General features: G+C 36.0%; 2 protein-coding genes across 3 annotated transcripts; one reads left to right on the plus strand and one right to left on the minus strand.

Annotated features, from left to right (window-relative positions):
• Positions 1-583: 583 nt before the first annotated feature.
• LOC124164231 (transmembrane protein 208) lies at positions 584-10,155 on the minus strand. The gene is made up of 5 exons (XM_046541469.1): positions 9,988-10,155; positions 9,600-9,752; positions 4,947-5,083; positions 4,766-4,850; positions 584-4,376 (listed from the first exon to the last, which is right to left on the minus strand). Exons 1-5 carry the CDS (start codon positions 9,991-9,993, stop codon positions 4,245-4,247), a joined length of 513 nt encoding a protein of 170 aa, XP_046397425.1. The 5' UTR covers positions 9,994-10,155; the 3' UTR covers positions 584-4,244.
• An 87-nt stretch (positions 10,156-10,242) lies between these two features.
• On the plus strand, positions 10,243-17,591 carry LOC124164217 (palmitoyltransferase ZDHHC3). 2 transcript variants are annotated; one of them, XM_046541459.1, is made up of 7 exons: positions 10,243-10,407; positions 10,587-10,747; positions 10,829-11,014; positions 11,110-11,246; positions 11,393-11,477; positions 15,012-15,224; positions 15,853-17,591. In XM_046541459.1, the coding sequence occupies exons 2-7, from the start codon at positions 10,667-10,669 to the stop codon at positions 16,009-16,011; spliced, it is 861 nt and encodes a 286-aa protein (XP_046397415.1). In that variant the 5' UTR covers positions 10,243-10,407; positions 10,587-10,666; the 3' UTR covers positions 16,012-17,591. The 2 variants fall into 2 exon arrangements, with proteins under 2 accessions (XP_046397415.1, XP_046397408.1); XM_046541452.1 differs by having other exon boundaries at positions 10,243-10,747.
• The last annotated feature ends 2,825 nt before the right edge of the window (positions 17,592-20,416 follow it).

Here is a 20,416-nt window from a genome sequence, read left to right on the forward strand (position 1 = left end):
ATTATTCACTTTCACCACAATAATTTTTCTGAGACTTTCCTCAAAGTGGATTTACACCCTCTCTGTAATGTGATCACAACCAGAAATATTTTTAAAAAGCAGCTAAAATAATATTAGCACAAAATTCAGTATTAATACCAAATACATAAAGCCCAGTAAGTTATTGCTAAAAATAATCATGGCCACTGCACCTTACATGATCCCTAGTCTGGTTTTGTAAAGATAGAGAAGCAAAAATTTTAAATTTTTTTGCGACGAAGGGCTTCATGAGCACAGTTCAAAAATCCATGAATGTATCAACTAAATCTGTTTCCGATGCATGCATGTATCCTTCAAAATGTTTTCAACTGCTTCAGATTTTTGGAAATTTTTCACTAAAAGAGTCTCTCTATGACACAAGAGCTTAAAGTAGGCAAACAAATTGTACTTCTGAATGAACCAATGATTTATAAGGCAGAATGAAATAAATGAAAGGTTAATGAATGATGAAAAAATACTTTAAATTTTCTTTCCATCAGGTAAAACCAAATCACTTAATTTCTATCATATGTATTTAGATAACATCATAGAAAAATTCATTAGATAGAGTTTAAAAAATATGCATTTCCTAAGAATATACACAACAGATACAGAACATAAATCCCTAAAATTTGATAGACAGAATTATAAGTAAAACCATGGAAACCTAACATGCCAGACATAATTTAACATCATTTTACACTTACTACTCCAGAAATGTAGTACCAACTACTTAAGAGAAGACAGGCATTGCAGAACATCAATTATTAAATATGACTCAGTGAAAGACAAACTATCTACGTTGATTCAATTCTAGTACCAACTTCAACAAGCATTTAGGTATACTAATATCTAATGAATCAAATTAAATTCATGGCAACACCTAAATAATATTAATGAATCCAGTCTAAGATAACATTTGCAATTGTAATAACATATCTTATTGATGATGATGGCCATGTTGTCCAAAAATAAGTTCTATTGAACAATCGACCAGAAAAATAAATAGAATTAAAAAAAAAAGCGGGAATGACCTCAGATGTGAACAAGGTCATACTATCAATGATGCCCTAAAAACTTGTATCAACGCATACTTATGCCTTCATTTCCCCAAACAAACTTTACTATGCAAACAAAAATCCTGTACACAAAAATAACAAATATGGAGAACTTACTGCAACAAGAGGTAAAAAATTAAGTCGAAACACATCCATTTCTATGGCAGTGAGACATGAACAATGGATACTACAGAAAAGATGGGATGGCAGTAACCAGTTTAATAAAAAGAGAAAGGACTACAGTAGAAAGCTTTAGATTAGATACATATGTAGAATGAGACAGGTGTGTAATAAAGGAAATACTATTAAGGAATCATAACTTACATTAAGCAAATTATAACTTATGATGATAAAAAATTAAGTTGTTGAATCCTCCCTCAATCAAATTTTCTTTTTACATCATGGTCATCTCATGAAACAATTATGCATACTAAAGTGTTTACCTCTTCCGATCCAAGATGAGTTTGAGAGACTAAATGGACGCAACCAGTTAATCACAATTATTTCACTTATTTCTTTAGCTTCAACAAGGTAAAATACAAAAAATGAGAGAAGATATAGGAAGCAGCTGAATGAAGCTGTCTTTTTCTAAGTTATGTACTTAGTCTACCCTCACACAAGGACAGGTCTATATTTATTCAAATAAAATTTATAACTCAAAGAATAGCTACAAAAATACGAATGCAGCCCATAATTCCAATGTACAAAACAATGTGAAATAAAATTTAGGCAATAACCTCACCAAACACTTCTGGCATGGATGGTACCACTTGCCTCTAGGAGAACCAACTGCCCTCGGTCCACAGAAAAGCTCACTGTCATAAATCAATTTACAATTTCAACCATGTGCTCAAAAATACCAATTTTAAAAATCATTTTAAAACTGATAAGTAAAAGATTATAAGCATAAAATTATGATATTAACTGATGCACCATGTTAAATTATTACAGATAATGGTTGTTTATCTCAAGATAATGTCTCAGAATCAGCATGATATGCAAGATATTCTCCAAGTGGCTTACCCTACATATGTTGAGCCACCAGCATTTTAAATCTACTATTTCCTAGAACTGAACGTTTAAACTCAATTACCAGCACAACAGAGCTTACAGAGGCATCATTATTTGAAATCCAAGGCTATAGTCATTCAACTAAAAAAATTCATCCGCGCATGACTCTTCCTGACTACTTCAATGATTACTAGCCAAGTTAATGCCAGATTACTGTTACATTATTAAATTCAATATTTTATCAATATCATTAATAATAATTGGTTAACTCACTACTCCATAAAAACACTTAAGAAAAATGTAGAATAAAATGAATTTGTTGGGCCCATGCCCAGGAAGAATATATTGGAAGAAATGTACACCTATTCTCATACTCATGAGAAATGAACCCAATAGAAGAGGAAGGCTTCCCATGCAGCGGCAGATAAAAGGGAGGGGGAAAACCTCTCAACTATTTCTAAAAATAGCAGTCATAAATTTGGCATGCCAATTAGTGGGCATTTAACTTAAAGAAGTGAACTCCCCTCAACCCCCACAAAGCACTCATAATTCCAAACAGCCCACATATTAAACGTCGAAATCACTAAAATAACATGTTTGAAGTTTGAACAATAAGATAGAAATAGATGTTCACAGATGGACATAACAGAAACTTGCTTAAAATATGTTTCAAAAATTCACAATCCCAACTTAATTGACTGGTTTAGATAATAATGCTAATGTTTATAACTCTAAAGAAAATTTGAAAGCTAATGTAATGAAGCCATAAAATTAACTAAGTATTTTCACCTAGCAATATACACAAGGCGAAAAACATTAGATTTTATTGATTTACATGAAACATCAAGTCCAACAACAGGTCTGTATTTACTTCATAAACTCCAACCAAACTTACTGCTTTAAGCAACCAGAAGTGTGCATTTAATATGATCTCAAAACTACCTTGGGCTGACTTTTCAACCGCAAACTCAATAACTCTTGAATAACACAGTTGAATTCATGGCATCCATCAAAATATTAATAAACTTTTAAATTGGTATGTACCCATGTTTTATGCAAAAAATAGAGTTGACAGCATAAAAGAGGAACATAAGGTGAGCACTTGCATTCATGATAAATCACAAGCCTTCATTGCAGTGATCATTTATGAAAAATAATTGAGATAATAAGAAAAATTAACAAAATTTTGGTCCTAACTAGCCTTTGTTGCTCCAAAAGTAACATCACTTTACAAATTACTTTACTTTCATAAAATATCTTCTTTCAATTTCTTATTGCAAAGTAAGTTACATACTTTCCATGAATAAGATAGCCTACAAAGTAATGTATACACCAGTGATCTCACACTTGAAAATCTGTTAGACAATATCAGCTTTTGCGTAAAGTACATCTTTCACAGCAATTTTTCCTAACTCTCACAAATATATCAGTCCCTGTAATGTACAAGTAAGGTAATAAATAAAATAGATACAAATGGACTTGCATAACATACCACATTAGGTGACCCCCAGTAGCAACAGAATCAAATATGTCTCAAGAATTAACTGTGGACAAAAAAACTGCATACATCTGTGTTTTGAGAGAGTTTAACACTTTAATGGGCCAATAAGATGAACCTAAGCAGCCTCTAGTAGGGCTCAGAAACTTACTGTTGGAAATATTCCATTGAACTGAGGAAAATGGACTATTTCAGCACAAAAAAAAAACAACTCAAACAATAAAAAAAGAAAAATATACACATCACATTATGGTATTTTTTTAAATCCAGTAATTTTGCTCATATATATAAAACCTTCCAATTTTCACAAAGTGAATCAACCTCCTCATTTCCGAGCCAGAAAATTCAATTTTCATGGCATGGAAATGCAATGCAAAAAATGAGAACAGTGTAAAATAAATAATATATAAATTCGAAATGGAAATTTGATGCCTTAGAGCAATGGCCAAAATATTTAATTGATGAAAAAATATTTCATGCAGTTGCACATCATCTTTTCCAACTTAAAAATCAAAGGCTCAACTTAACAGCCATATCTTAATCAATGTCCAAAAGGAAAAACTTCACCATAAAACTCTAAACAATATCTCACTCATCACATTTACTGCAGCTTCAACGGCAGTGTCAAGTAATTTGAGTACAGCACCATTCAAATGCAATCAATGCCTCCTCATTTTTCTTTCTAACTTTTTCTGCTTCTTCTCGTCTACTTCCTGTGGTGGAGCTCCAGGCTGGAAGAACCATGGAGACAGGAAGTTGACCCAAAGGATCCAAAATCCCCTCATGGGAGCCTGTGCAAAAATATTTTCAGTTGAATGAAAAGTCCTAGAAATGCAACTTGTGGGTGGACTGATGGAGAAAGAAAATTTCTGTAACTTTCATAATTAATATTGAAAAACACGACCAAACTGCTTTCACTGACTTCTCTCTTGCCACATCATTATCAGAGAGAATCGTATAACATGATGGCTCAATCTGGCAGCGTTTGTGGAAATTAATTCTGAAAGTCACCACAGTTCCATTTTTCAATCAGAATGGCATTTTTCCACTGAAAAATACTTCTGTTGAAGCCAAATGTTAAATGACATTGTGCCATTAGATGAGTGACCACAAATCAACTTCTGACAAACTAAAACTAAAAGGGAAAAACTGCATGAATAAATCAATGAAAATGACTCACCAATAGCCATAAGAGCCAAAAATATTTGGATATCAAAGACATAAGTTGGCAACCAGAAGTTAAAATTATAAGATCCTTAACATGCCTGAAACAAAAATTTTCATCACACTTGGGTAAAAAAATTAATAACAGACTTGTCAAATCAAAATTAAAGTGTTGACATATCTAAAGCAATACCCACTCTGCAATTCCTCCCTCCATGTTTAAATCAACTCCGCTGTCTATCAGCTGCCCGCTGTCTGTGTATTTGGGTTTGCACATGTAAGCCATGAACTGATAGCTTGCTATGTATGATACAGAAGAAAGGATGAAAAAGACCTGAAACACGATAAAACAATAATTAATGGAGAATAACTATAACTACACAATACGTAGCTCCATAATATTTGATTCAGGAGATGAAGGCTCTGAATGAAATAAACACAAATACATATGTAATTGGATTTTGTACCAATTCCACTAAGGAGAGTAAAAAGTGATCCAAAATGATCTTATTTCTTTATCAACAACGGGGAGGATGGATCGCATTGGTCGGCTTGTGTTTATGATATTTGCATTGCCAACTTTTATATCAATCATATGCATTCAATTACTCCCCCCCAACAGTGCCCCCAGATATTTTCATTAGTATATTATGGAGGGGATTGATTGAGTTGACAAAAGGATTACAAAAAATCTAACTACAAACTTGATTCTCCACAGTGCAAACACCGCTGTCCATGCAAAAGTCAAGCTACCCGAGTCAGAAGTATCTCACCATATGCATTGGGTGGAGTAAACATAAAGGTGATAGATGAAGTGAAGTCTATAGGAGTTAAAATAACTTCGAACCTATCCTGGGGAGCACACATAAGAAATATTTGTGGCATAGACCTGAAGAGGCTAGGATTCTTCAAGCGTATTGTGGGAAGATTTTCGGAGGAGAAAGGAAAAGAGAAGTCCTTTTATACTCGTATGACCACACCTTTAATATGCAGCGAGCATATGGGATCCGGGGCAGAGAGAATTAATCCGTGAACTTAGTAAAATATAATTCATTGTCTCAGGCGTTACTATGTGAAATCGACTTAACATAATGAAATGTAAAAAGCTTAGTAAACAGTATTACATTTATGTAAAGTTACAATTTTTTAAATTTCTCTATATTAACTTCATAAAATACAAATGAAAGCACGATTCATCACTAACTGCTGCGGGTGCACAGAAAGTGTTACACAAATGTTATACAAATTAGATTGGGAGCCACAAGAGACTCAGAGGCTGAGTGCTAAGCTTAGATTGCTTGAGCGATTGAGAATGGATATCTTTAAGAGCGACACAGAGAACTTAATACTAGAACCCCACTTAATTTCCAGATCTGACAGAAACGATAAATTAAGAGAGATATTTTGCTGAATGGATAGGTATGGGAATTCATTTTTCCCGCACAATAAAAGACTTAAATAAATTCTGGGCATAATTTTGTTAGAGCATTTCCTTTTTATGTGTAAATGGCTGATGTCCTAGCACACCCTGCTATACACCTATTGAGGCGGCTTGCGGGTATAGTATACACGTAGATGTAGATATAACAACTCAATTGGTTGAACTGAAACAGACAAGAAATAACAGGATATTTATGTATAAATTTCCTCAATATAGTCATAAATTCATACAAAATTTAATAATTTTTTATCCACCTCTGCTCGAAAAAAGGTATGGTTTTTTTATGCTCAGAAAATGATAGCTCCACTTTGAATGCCATTTGTTCTAACACTTCACTGTGCAAGGCATGAGTTCGAATGATGAAGGAACAGAGTTTTAAGAAGGAATATTAAAGGGAAAACATTGTAGTAATTGTATGAGCACCAAAAAGAGTTGATAAAAAAAACTTCCCTATTTGCATTATTTCAAGACTTACAGAAAATGTAAAAGAAATGGCACATAAAAAGCACATACATGGGCAGAAGACAAATGCAAGGATAAAAATAATTTCTTTTATCCTATTTTAATACAGTGGGGGATGCAGATGGGGGCACAGGGGTGCACCCTCCCCCCCACCCCTTGTGGGCCCGCCCGTGTTGCCATGCATTGCAGAACCACAATTATAACTTTTTGATACATAAGATTGCCATTGTCTTGTGTATGTGTGTAATGAATTTAATTGAAATTTTCTTAAACTCTGCATGTGACTTGATTATTTTTATTTGCATAAAAGTAAAGGTAACTCAAGATCAGGGGCGCAGCTAGGAATTAAGGCTAAACTAATACTTACAGGTGTGGGGGTATTGCACACCCAACAGGGTAAGCAGGAGTTGTGGGAGCCCTCCTCCAGAAAAATTTGAAGAATAATGGTTCAAAATGGCGAGTTTTACGGCTTTCTGAGGGATATCTGATAAATCCTAACACTCTTCTGCAATAAATACTCATCCAAATAAGTAAAACGGATTAAATTTCTCTGAGCTCTGGGGGGGGGGGGGGGGGTTTTATATCCAAAAACCTCCCCCCTCGCTGAGCCACTGCTCAAGATATCTTTTGAGACTCCCTCCTTAAGTAATTTAAAGTGTACCGGGACTAGCCGCGGTGATAACTTTTACGGGAGTCACCTGCAATGCACAATCGTGTGAAAGTTCCACAGAGAAAAAATCATTCACCTTGACCGGGATTCGAACCCGGATGGAACAAAGAGGTGTTCGCTCTAGATTTTTTCTCTGTGGAACTTTCACCTGATTGTGCATTGTGGGTGACTCCCGTAAAAGTTATCACCGCGGCTAGTCCCGGTACACTTTAAATTAGTCTAGAGCGAACACCTCTTTGTGTTGTATGTCCGGGCCTGCTCTCCGGCTGTGGCGCTGTGCACACGATTTGGACTACTTGTGGCATCATATGCTCAGCAGTCCAGCAACTTCTTGTCCGGTAGTGTCCGAAAATATCCACAGGGAAGAATGACCCCTCGGTAGCTTAACTGGCTAAAGCACTCGACTGGAAATCGGGGGATCCGGGTTCGAATCCCAGTCAAGGCGAATGATTTTTTCCCTGTGGAACTTTCCCCCCTTAAGTTTTTTCTGTATCTGCTACTGTTTCTATATTTGCTTACCCTTGGTTTAGACCGCTTTGAGCTGGAGAAGAAAAAGGGATGGACCAAAGAAATGAAGGGGAGGGAACAGAATTGGTAAGCTTAAATACAACTTCAACTGGTGGCAGCGAACCCATCAAGGACTAACTCAATGCATGCATTGATTAAGCAGTCAGCTAACAGTTTCCCTCATTCTTTGCAGCTCTCCCAGGCCAAAAATACAAGTCAGCAAATACAAGTCGATGCAAAACAAATTTAAATATTTTCATGATTTAAACTCCAAATTTCTTCAACTTTGCATGCATGCTGTGTCAAAAGTGCTTTTCTGTAAGTCTTGAAATAACAAAAATAGCACTGCTTTCTTTAGCAACAATTTTAGGAGCTAAAAAATTATTATAAAGTTCTTCTCTGGGGAATGCATTTTTAAGAGACCTTTCCTCCATTGTATGAAACCTCACCTCAATGCATTAAAACTCAGGTGTCTTGACTCGTTGCAAGGACAGTGGTCGAATATGGATTTTAGTTTCATTTCTATGCGTAGGAGGTACATATGTTTATCATTCTGCCTCTCATATGATTTCCTTTTCTTGCAATCCTTTCCCTTACCCCTCCCATGTTTCATCTCCCCCAATATGCCAACTTGTGAGCCTAAGCTTTCATGAGGACTGAGGTGTGACCTGGAGGGTATGAAGATGATGAAATTTTTCATAACATTTTGTGTATAATTTACACTGGATGGAAGGATTCCACCAATAGGAAAAGAGCCTACCATCTCAATGCAAATTTAAGTGTGCCAGCTTCCACATGAATAATAAGAAATTGACCACTAAAAAAGTTGGCATACAGTAAAACTTTTAGGTGACAACTTAGTAGAGATTTTACGGCTTATCTATTACAGGTATTACTGAATATTAATGCTGACAATGAAAGAAAGCAACATTAAAATGGTTTCTTCGACAGAAATATACAAGTTCTAGAAAAAAAGGCTGTTTGACAGAGATGGCTGCTACATACATAGCTTGGGCCATTTAGTAGGTTTTACAATCTTACATACATTTTTTTGGACATTTAGTTACACAAGCATGATTAAAAAGTGACAGTCCTGAAGGCATCTCGATATATACTGTGTCATTAACAAGGAATACTTAAGGAAGCAGACTTGAAAATGATATGTAACCAAGATAAAGTGTAGTAGAACTTCGACTATCCATTTTCCACCCAACTTTCCATTGAATTGCACAAAGCTAAACCCTAACGAATCATGTAAAGCCATGTTTCTTACCTTTACCCAAGTCAAAAGGCTAGTTCATCAATTGCACCAATCAAACCAAAGTTAAAATTGCGAAAAAAGATCAAGAACGGATTAAGTCCCTTAAGATTATTTTCTTGTCTTTCCTCTACGTAGGGTTGGATAATCCAAGCTCTACTTTATTACCCCAATAATATAGTACCATATACGGTAGATCGAACAAAAATACGATGCATATTGAGTTGGCCACAAAAGAGTAACATCAAACCATGTTATCGAGTAAGTTGAAGGTCATAGAAAGCAAATATATTCCAAATTCAAATACCAACGAGATTAATGTTAGCTAGGTAAGTCGACATAAATATTCACTAATGATAAACCTTCGAAGGGCAAATGTGATACTATGTTACAGCTTGGTATTGAACAGGTAAATCGAATGATCTAAAAGATTTAACACCCTAAAATATCATGACACGTCGGCATATTGATGAAGATTTAATAACACCAAGAAATGTGGCCAGTATACTCACAATATTCGCTGTACTGACTGTATCAAAAAAAGCCGAGACAAGAATGAATATACCATTTGCGCCAAGGATCATGTTTCTGTAAAAGCTCAGAGTTGCTGCATTCTCTTCCACGATTTGCTTTTGACCTTTAGTGCCTTGTTTTCCTTTCTGGACCTATAAACCATTACAAAGCCGTGATACACAATATTAAACAGTATCATTTGATTTCAATCAGTTATTGTTTTAAGTGCAATCATAAATGAAAGATTAATAATTACAGCCCACGGAGGTAAGAAATATTATTGCCAGAGGCAATAAAATAGATTTTCTTCAATGAAACAAACATTGCAACGTACAATCAGAATAATATATCAACTTTACAAATTCAATATGCTAAAGGAATACTTACAACCATTTTCGAATGAAGCAGTGGATAAAATGCGACGGAAGACTAGATGAGAATGGCCAAACAAAAACTAGTGCCTTAATGCAGGGCAGGGTATAAGAGGACGCAAAACTTCAAATAAATCGAACTCTTCCCAAATGAACAACACTGAATCCCCCACGGAAACAGACAACTAGCTTCCACGTTGGGGAACAACCACCAAACGATATTGCGTGCATAGAGATTAAATAGTTGACATTCGTGTTGCGCGATGGGAATGTCCGCTATGGTTGTGTTCGTTGTGTCGGCCGTTCCAATGCCATGATTGTTTACTATTTGCCGTGTGCATGAGTAAAACTGTGTGTAGTAGATTTTTACCGATGAATTTCATTTCCGTGTGGTGTATTCCATCAATAGGCCGACGAAGAATCTCCTCATTTTGAAGTAATTCGGGTTTGCACTTAATCGACAATCACTCTTCATAAACACGATGTAGTCATTTAACCCTGTTTGGAAGATATATTTTGATAGCGCCTTAACAAAAAAAATGATGTGCTCTTGAATCAAGTGTAGATAATTTGGACTGCTTATTCAAATGCCTGGTGGTTCCCGTGCTTGTTTAGCGGAGCAGATTGCAAGGGCCATCGTTCGGTTGCAGATATGAAGAAATTTCCTCTTTATGTTTTGAGAGTTAATTACCAAAATGGAATATGAATATCCAACCTACCGCCGGGAGGCTGATGTCCACAATCGATGTTGTCGTGGTTGGGTGTGGTGCATCAGAGTACGTATCTGCTGGTCGAGCAAATGTTTTTATGCTAATGATCGTATTATTTTCACTAATTACCTTTGTTTACTCTTACAGGATATCTTTGGAATAATATGTGCCATCCTCACATGGCTTCTAATTTTGTACGCTGAGTTCGTTGTTATGTACGTAATGCTTTGGCCTAGTCCATACCCAATATACAGCACAGTTAATTCTCTGATTTTTCAAACATTTGCGTTCCTGGCATTTGCTTCTCATTTGAGAACAATGTTTACGGACCCGGTAAGACATATGAAAGAATGACCTATGGATTTTTCCATTCCCAACATTTGGTTAAACGGCATACCTAATTAATGTCAATTATTGCGAACTTTCAGGGTGCTGTTCCTAAGGGAAATGCGACCAAAGAAATGATACAACAAATGGGTTTTAGAGAAGGACAGGTAATATTCAAGTGTCCTAAATGTTGCAGCATAAAACCAGAAAGAGCTCATCATTGTTCGGTGTGCCAAAGGTAAGCAATATTGTTTCTATCAATGTCATTATTTTATAAGTGAAATGCTTCGCTGTTACTCATACTCTTAACGATTATAATCGGCTTATAACAGTATTATCATCGTAAATGATCTTTTATCTTCTTGCTTTTTCATCTCTCTTTAGATGCATAAGAAAAATGGACCATCATTGCCCTTGGGTCAATAACTGCGTTGGTGAAAATAACCAAAAATACTTCGTTTTGTTTACTGTAAGTACGAGTCCATAATATGGTTTTAATCTAAAATCTTATGCTAAGTATTAGAGACTCAACGGCCTAACATTGTTAAACGTGAGTGTCATGTCTAATGACTGCTTTCTTTTATGTCAAATATTTCAATATTTTTAATCCTTTTACTATGAAGTGACTCCCTATTAGATTGGTGATGCATTTCTTATTTCTTCACATCTCCCTTCGTCTTTATAAATAAAAAGCCTGCTAAAATGCAATGGGTAACGTTAATTGTAATGCTTTAACTGCCTTGGCAGTGTGTGCAGCTATTAATCATTATTTTCAAGTGCCAGATTACAAGTTCCTATTTGGATCAAAAAGTCATTTCAGGGATATGTATTGCCATAATTATCCTGTGCATGTAAACCAGGTTGCATTATCCATATAGTAAAGTCTCCAGAGAGCATAATTAAGATTAGGTGTGAACGGTAGAGTAGTGCTGGAGTTGAATTCTCCTTTAAACATCCAAAATAGAATGCTCTCTATAGTAGAAGGGAGATAACTAACAGTCGTAGCCATTTATGAGATACAACTCAGGGGTTTCTAGGATTGCATGATATAGTTAGATGTTAAGAGTAGAGCGAGAACTTGGCAACAGGAAAACCACCTGAATGGGAGTTGAATATGCCTAAGCTCTTGTGCAAACATTTGTTTGCATGGACATGGGTCACATTATTGAAAACCTTGGCGAAATGTGGATAACTCATCTGCAGTTGTAATATGTAGTGAAGATATCATTATATGTGGTATACAAGTTCTTTTTTTTTCGAGATGTTGATTTGTATTTGATAAATGAAAATTTTGTTGCTGAACTTTAATAACTGGACATATTGCCATGTCATTGTACCTACATATTAAACACTGCAATAAGTTGATATGTAGATAATAGTAAATACAATCAATTGGGTGACTTTTCCTTCTGCATTCATGGGGATGTCAAGAATAGGGCCAGCCTGCATGGATATTTGCGTATTTGGCCCAGAGTGGTTCACAAATTACTATTTTAAAAAAGACAAAGAAAAATGTAACAGATATACTCTTCTGTTTTTTATTCATAACCATTCTGCATTGGTACTGTAATTAGCAATGCAGTCCATCCATCCATCATGGTAATATACTTGTGAGGAGCATGAGAGTATGGTGCTACTGAAAATATTTTTGGAGATAAATGATAAAAGCTATAGATCTAATGGTAAAAACCATCAGGATGAATTTGAATGGAATTTGAATCATAGTCGTGAATGATATTTGAAAACTTAAGTTTTTCAAGGTTAATGTGGAAATCCATGCCATGAAAAGATAGTCTCTCAAATTTTCAGTCTTCTCTTGATTGTCAATATAATTGCAGAAAATTACCATATAGACTCTATCATTTCATGAATATTATTTTATTGAAAATTGTGCTTATGTATACTTACGAGAATAATGCCTTTATTGTCCAGCTCAGTAAGTCTGGATACAAAGACATCAGCTAAATAATTGTCTAATGCATAGTTTATAAAAGAAGGAATGAATGTATTCAACGGTGTTCGGCGAGATGTTGTGGAACATAATGATACAATGGTAAATGAAGAGCAAACTTAGTGCATGTCCACAGTAATTTTTATTTGGTACGACGCGTTTCAGCGACCTTACTTCGCTATCATCAGGTACAAAATGCCATATTTTCGTCAAGAAGTCATATATATATACAATCATGCAAATGGGAGGGGTATATTTATGAGTCGGCGGAAGTGGGAGAGGGTTTGGGGGGGGTAAAGGATGGGGGAAGGGGGTGGGGAGGTGGTTGGGATACGTAAGGATTTGGAGTTCGGTTGAAGGTTTTGAGAGGGGGGAGGGCTAACAACGGGGAATGACTCAGGAACTCAATGTCATTCAAAAGATTTTCCTTGCGTTTTCTCCTCCTGGTAATTTCCCATTGCTCGAGTGCGTCGAGCCGACGTCCTTTTCCTTCGAAGGCCAGTATTTTAGGCTGGAAACTGCATGAATGGTTCTCGTTGATAAGGTGAGTGGCTAGCTGGGATTTGGTGTCTTTCTTATCAAAACATCTTTTGTGCTCTGCTGTCCTTACTTTGAAATTCCGACCAGTTTGTCCTACATATGTTGAATCACATGAGTCGCAGCTGATTGCATAAATGCCGGATCTTAAAAGAGGGTCCAATTTATCTAATGATTTGTCAAATAATTTTTTAAGCGTCACTAGGGAATAAAAACAGAATTTAAAACGGTCTCTCGGGAAGCACTTGGAAACTTTGTATGACTCTTTACCTACGTATGGTAGCTTCACCCACTTCTTTGTGTTTGAGGTCTGCTTAAGGTCTGTGATTTCTTTAATGGCTTTTTTCCTTCGTGAATTCTGCAATATCTTTTCAATTAGATACCCATCGTAGCCGTTAACAGTAGCAATGTGATGAATGTGGTTTAGTTCTTTGGCAAAGGACTCCCGTGAAAGTGGAATATTCATGAGTCTATTAATCATAGAGTGGAATGCTGCCGTTTTGTGACTGAAGGCATGGCACGAATCAGATGGAATGACCATATCTGTAGATGTCGGCTTTCTAAAGATGTCAAATATATGTTTATCCCCGAATATAGATATTTGCAAATCTAAAAAACTTAAACTTCCATCTGTATCTTTCTCCATCGTGAAATTAATGTTTTTATGGCGTGAGTTTAAAAGGTTTAGGAAATTATTGGCTTGCCGTAAGCTTCCGGTCCAACAACATAAAATATCATCGACATATCGAAACCAATAAAATACGTTCTTTACAAGTGAGTCATTGGAGTTAAAAATCTTTCTTTCAAAATTGTCCATAAAAATTTCGGCTAGTAATGGGGAAAGGGGGGACCCCATTGATAAGCCTTCGTCTTGTATGTATGTATTGTAGGTTTAAGTTTATTTATAATATATTTTTGGCTGAGTTAGTTAAATTTAAAATTAGTTTTTGCAGTCATAAACTTGAAGTCTAGCTGTTTTTTCAGATCCATTTAAGGAATATTTTACCTTGGGATGATAAACTTAAATTTTGTAGAAGAATGATGATGATATATTACTCTGATCTCAGAAGATGCTTATTCACAGCTAAATAGGGAATGTTAGTACTACATGACAATGATTATTTGAATGGTTTTTGTGGACATAGCCTTGAGTTACTATATTGTTAATGCCATTATTGTCCCCAAGATATACATTGGACAGATTTTCTTCTTGCCATCAAAAAATTGCTCCTAAGGTAAACTACTTGGGTCTTGTTAAATTAAAGTATGTTAACATTTATAGTACTTTCTGTTTTGCTTTACTATCGCCTGTCCTGGAAATTAGGTGTAGAGGATTCAACTATCTTAGTTTAGTATGTACTAAATATTGTCTTCATGTAATGCTAGTCTGATAATCTTTCTCTTTTCAGCTCCTATTAGACGAGATATTTTATTATCATACATTTGATAACAATAAGTTGTAGATCTTCATTACTGTGGATTATTATGGATTTTTTTGCTATTCTGCATTTTCAGTTTTATATTGCTGTAATCTCTGTGCATGCCTTGTTCCTGTCCATCAACCAGTTTGTGATTTGCATCAAACACGAGTGGAAGGAATGCACTTACTACTCTCCCCCTGCCACTGTTGTGTTTCTTCTTTTCCTCATATTTGAGGCACTGCTGTTTGCCATTTTTACGGCTGTAATGCTGGGAACTCAGCTGCAAGCAATATGGAATGATGAAACGGTTAGTCTGGTCGCTTTGAGTCTGTATTACTTGTCGGGTTAGATTGCCATGGTTCTTTCATCTTTAATTCAATTTGTTTTCTTGTCATGCCATCAAGGCTTAACCTTCTCGGAATGGAATATTTCCAGTTCAGTATGGCACCATTTAGTCTTAGTGGTTCTTCACTCCAAATTAAATATTTTTGGACATAAATATATTTTTCTCTCACATTTTCTGGCAGTTTAAAGTAAGTGGTTTATAAATTTCTCAGCTTTTCAAAGATGTTTTGTCTTTAAACATTACACTATGGTGATCTTGAGCTGATTAAATATGTGGACCTATGATGATTATTATGAAACTTATTCAGTAACCCTTTTCGTATAGCACCCGATTGCTGCTTTAAAACTGGGGCATACTGTTGTAATTGGCTGTTATAATATGATGCGGCTTGCAGAAAAAGTTCCATAATACACCCCCAGAAAATAGAAATCGCCCAATGGCACCCTTAAGACATTAAAATGCTGATCATATGATGTAGTTTTATTGAGCAGGGTGCTGAGAGTTATATTTTTTGTTGTGTTTTCATACTATTCTTGTGTTTGTGTAAGGTAATTTTTTTTATTCAATTTTCGTCTGCTTTGGATCACAGGGCATAGAGCAATTGAAGAAGGAAGAGGCTCGATGGGTGAGGAAATCCCGATGGAAAAGCATTCAGGCTGTTTTTGGAAGATTCTCTCTGGCATGGTTCTCACCCTTCACTAGGCCCCCACCAAAGAGCAAGCTAGAGAGTTACTTGTACTCAGTGTGAACAGAGTACCTTGATGTGGTGTGATGTGATGGGGAAACATCTTTGCTGAGGAATCTGAGAAACATTGGTGTTGGGCCTGGAAAGCATAGTTGCTTCTACCATCCAAGGACTTGGAATTCAGCCTTGGAGATCATATTTATTTGTTCTGAAGGGAACACTGCTTCAGTATTATTGCAAATGAGTGTTCTCTGGAGGAAATTTCCTGCTGTGGTATTTTTAATAAGTGACGATCTGCAATATATGTATACTTCACCAAGACACCCACCGGAAATGCATCTCGTTAAGATGTGAAAGTTGCCTTGATTTGTTTTATGAATGAATGAATGAATGTGCCCATTCGGTTTAGTCTCGGAAAGAAAGCAGAATCAAAAATTTGGATTAAATTTGCATTCAGTTTCCCTTTATTGCTTCTATTTGTGCGTTTTCGCTGCTCATTAGGCATCACAATTCAGAGATGTTTCACATGCACTTTTTATTTCCTCCATGCCTGCTGTTCATAAATACTGTTCTCAAACAGAAGAAGTACTGTTATCAGATAGAAGATCTGGTGAATTATGTGATAGCAGAAAGTATTTGATAATGAAAATCACTTCAAAATGGATTACTACAAGTCCAGGATGGATGTCATTAACTGCCTAGATATTGTACATAGTTGAGAATGATTTTTAATTTAAATCTTGGAGGTCCATGCAGTTATGCTATGTATATCAACTGAACACTAATGGTAGTAGTGTTGCTATGATTTTGTCCTAATGAAACTCTCAGCTCTAATTACCCGGAAATGAGAAACTCTTAGTGATTCCATTTGCAGGTGTTGAATGGTTCATAATTTTGTCATGCTGTTATTGTATATTTTGGGCAAAGGTTTCATCCTGTTCTAAAGCAGGCAGTATTATTCATGTCCCAGTTAAATGTTGATCGTAGTTAATGCTCTCTATTGCTGACAGATAAGAAAATCCAAATGTAATCATTCCTCCACAATTTGATCCCATTGGCCTTAATATTATTCAAGTGTAATTAACTTCTTCACAAATGATATGAGCTTTTTCAGTTTTGGTGATGTATTTCATTTACATCATTTTAAAATAAGAGGAAATACATTGACATCCCCCATTTGGTAATTAAATTTTTTTTGGGCTTAAATCACTAAGTTCTTACAAAAGGGTGTGATAATGTGATTCAGGGATTGGGCCAGTATTTGTGAGCTTCTCTTTGTGATGTTTAGTAATATTCCTTAAAAATATATGTGTTTGTATTCATTATTATTCCATGCAAGATTTTAAAAGGGTTTGTATATGTTTCATGCATTGACTAATATTTAATTGATGTTCATCAAAAACAGGATAGTGATTGCCATACCATTTGGGGGTGTATGAGAGCCTTTTAAACATTCCTTCATTGAGCGACTAAGGGAAATTGCAAAAACAAACATGTACATAATTCTGACAGGGCATAGCAACATAATATCAATATTACAATCGTAAGTTGCACGGTGATATGATGCATGCTAATCATCATTAGTGCTACTGATAAATGTCACTTTATCATTACCATGTACAATAAATCAGTTACTATGCCTACTTTCCAATTCCTTGGTGTACGTATTTGGTCCAATACCTTTTTAATCATAGTTATGGTGGATTTTCTTCTGTGCCAACTGCAATGTATAATCTATTAAGATATTTTATAATGCAGTAATTATTCAACTATCTGGAAAAAAAAGTCCATAAAAGAGTGCTCACAATTTAAAATAATATCTTTCAGTGTAATTAGTGATTAAGGAAAGCAACAGAACTTTACACATTCCACTTTTACCTTATTAATCCTTTCACTCCAGTACTTGGTACAATCTTACAGAACTGAAATAAGGAATGACTCTTGCTTTACTATTTCCAAATCAAGGTAGCATTGAGAAAAAAATTTGGGGAGGGTTACTGTATAAGAGGAATACATTCTTGGATGAGGAGATGCATCTGGAGGAGTCACACACTACCAATTGCTGCTTGCAAAATCCTTGTTCCACGTCACTTGCCTCCAGTGGAACAAGCATGTTGTTCCATGGCTATGTTTTATAAATGAATGGAATTAAAAATACCATTCGTATTTATTTAAATTCAAGAAAGATATTTAGTTGCATAGGCATTCCGTCATTGTTGGGTCAGAGGTAATAAAAGGTAAATATGTATGGGTAATACAAGTATCTTTTGCTGTAATGGAATGTGGCTAAGTAGAGCATAGCAACTTGTGGCGATTTAAATTATCAATTATCTCATAACTTATCACACTAACTTGAGGGAACTAGGTACTTTAAAAAATATCAAACTGTTAATCACTAATATAATTGCAATATGTACTACCCATGAGGGTAAGGAAAATTCATTCTTTAGATTTGTTGTCACTTCATCAAGTAGGAAATAACCTCTTGATGTCAATTGGTGATCTATGTGTTCCTTGGGGCACAATGATAACTTCAATTATTTGACAGAGAGATTTAATTATTGATTGCCATGGTAATTTTGTGGGAGATAACCTGGGTTGTCTCGGGAGAAATGACCTGCTGGAAAGAATGCCTTAAATTCCACCTACTAAGGTTTCCCTGAATCTTTCCTATTTGCTGGACAAATGAATTTTTTTAACAGGAGTGCTAGTGGCAAAGAAAATCTTCAGTTTTACTATGAAAGGTTAAAGACATGCTACAATTGTCTAAACCTATCAATAGGCTATTATGATAAATTTTTGTGTACAGCTTATTTTTTCTTGTACCCGACTTGTACTTCCATCTTTTTAATGCATTGGGTGACTACTGACTACCTCAATACCACTTTGTCATAACTAGTGATGGCCACAGCCCATTTATAATATTTGAATGTGATTTCTCAAAAATTACCGGAGCTTTTTAAAATAAAAATGGGCAGAAAGAAGTAGGTGGAGGTGAGTAAGTAGGATTTTGGGAGGCAGAAAGCCCCATCACCCTTGGAGCAATGGGCAACAGGTTAAATCGGAATAATTTATTTTTTCCAGAGAAGCTTTCCCCATTTAAACTTTATGGAAATGATTCGAAATGAGTTTAAAACATTGAGACCTCTTGGTTTCCCCTGGATTCTCGCACGTGCGTGGAGGAGAGGGTTGGAATTTGAAAAAATAAATGCCTAAGTCGTTCACTGTTAATTTGGCCGAGTTGCATTCCTTTTGATACAAATATCAGTCCATTGTGTCGTGTCTAACAAGGGAAGTCTCTCGAGTGTCATCTCGTTCCAAATTTACAAGGTGATAGGAAATGAATACCCCCGAGGTGCAGTTTTTGTTTCAGCCCCCAACACTTAATTCCTTTCGGGATATTAGCAATGGAAATTAACAGGAAAACGCCTGCATTCACGCAACCCGCATAGCAACGATTGACACCGCGCTGAGAGTCTGTACTAACATGTATTATTGTGCGGTGGGTCGCATATATGCAGGCGTTTTCCCTGTAATTTCCGTCTTTAATATCTCGAAGTATTGAGCATTGGCAACTGAAACAAAAGTACACTTCATGGGTATCTATTTCCTTTCACCTAGCAAAATTTGAACGAAATCTGGCGGTGACACTTGAGGAACATCCTTGTGAGATTGTTAAGTCACAAAGTGACAATTGAAAGTGCGATGGTGGGGAACCCTAGGCAGCCAAGGGAGAGAGGATCCCATGCCAAAATGTTGTTGACCTCGGCCAAGACCAACGCGTGGGTACGGGCAGAAGACCGCCAGCGCTTAGTACCCGCTTGCCGAGAACAGAGTAAATTTTATACTCCATGCGTCTTTCGTCAAGGAAAAAGCAATTTTGCGATAACCACACAGTTTCTAACGAGTAACAGTGGTGAGAGAACAATTTGAAGCCAAAATAATACGAAGTTATATTGTAGGAAATAGAATTAAAAAATCTATGATCGAGCACGATTGCCCTATTTTACGATTCTCTCCTTCTTGATCTTTAGGGTCCTGTAGATATATTCTCATCGCATCGAGGTAGGTATGTGGCTCATGAAGTTCCCCTGCCACCCTCCTGGTCTTATATTAAATTGAGAATCGCATACGGCTAGGATGTTACGTTAGCAAAATGTATGACATGATTTGTTACAAAAAGTGGTTGAACTAAAACCCAGTGGCACAGCGAGAGGGGGGGTTTGGGGGATAAACCCCCCCCCCCCCCAGAGCTCAGAGAAATTTTTAAGTTTAATCCATTTTACTTAATGGATTAGTATTACTTATAGAATAGTGTTTGGATTAATCAAATATCCCTCAGAAAGCCGTAAAACTCGCCATTTTGAACTATTATTCTTAATTTTTTTATGGAGGAAGTCCCCCGCAACTCCTGCTTACCCTGGTGGGTATGCACTACCCCCACACCCGTAAGTATTAGTTGCGCCTA

Source organism: Ischnura elegans, chromosome 1, assembly GCF_921293095.1.
Source record: "Ischnura elegans chromosome 1, ioIscEleg1.1, whole genome shotgun sequence".
Taxonomy (NCBI): Eukaryota; Metazoa; Arthropoda; class Insecta; order Odonata; family Coenagrionidae; genus Ischnura; species Ischnura elegans.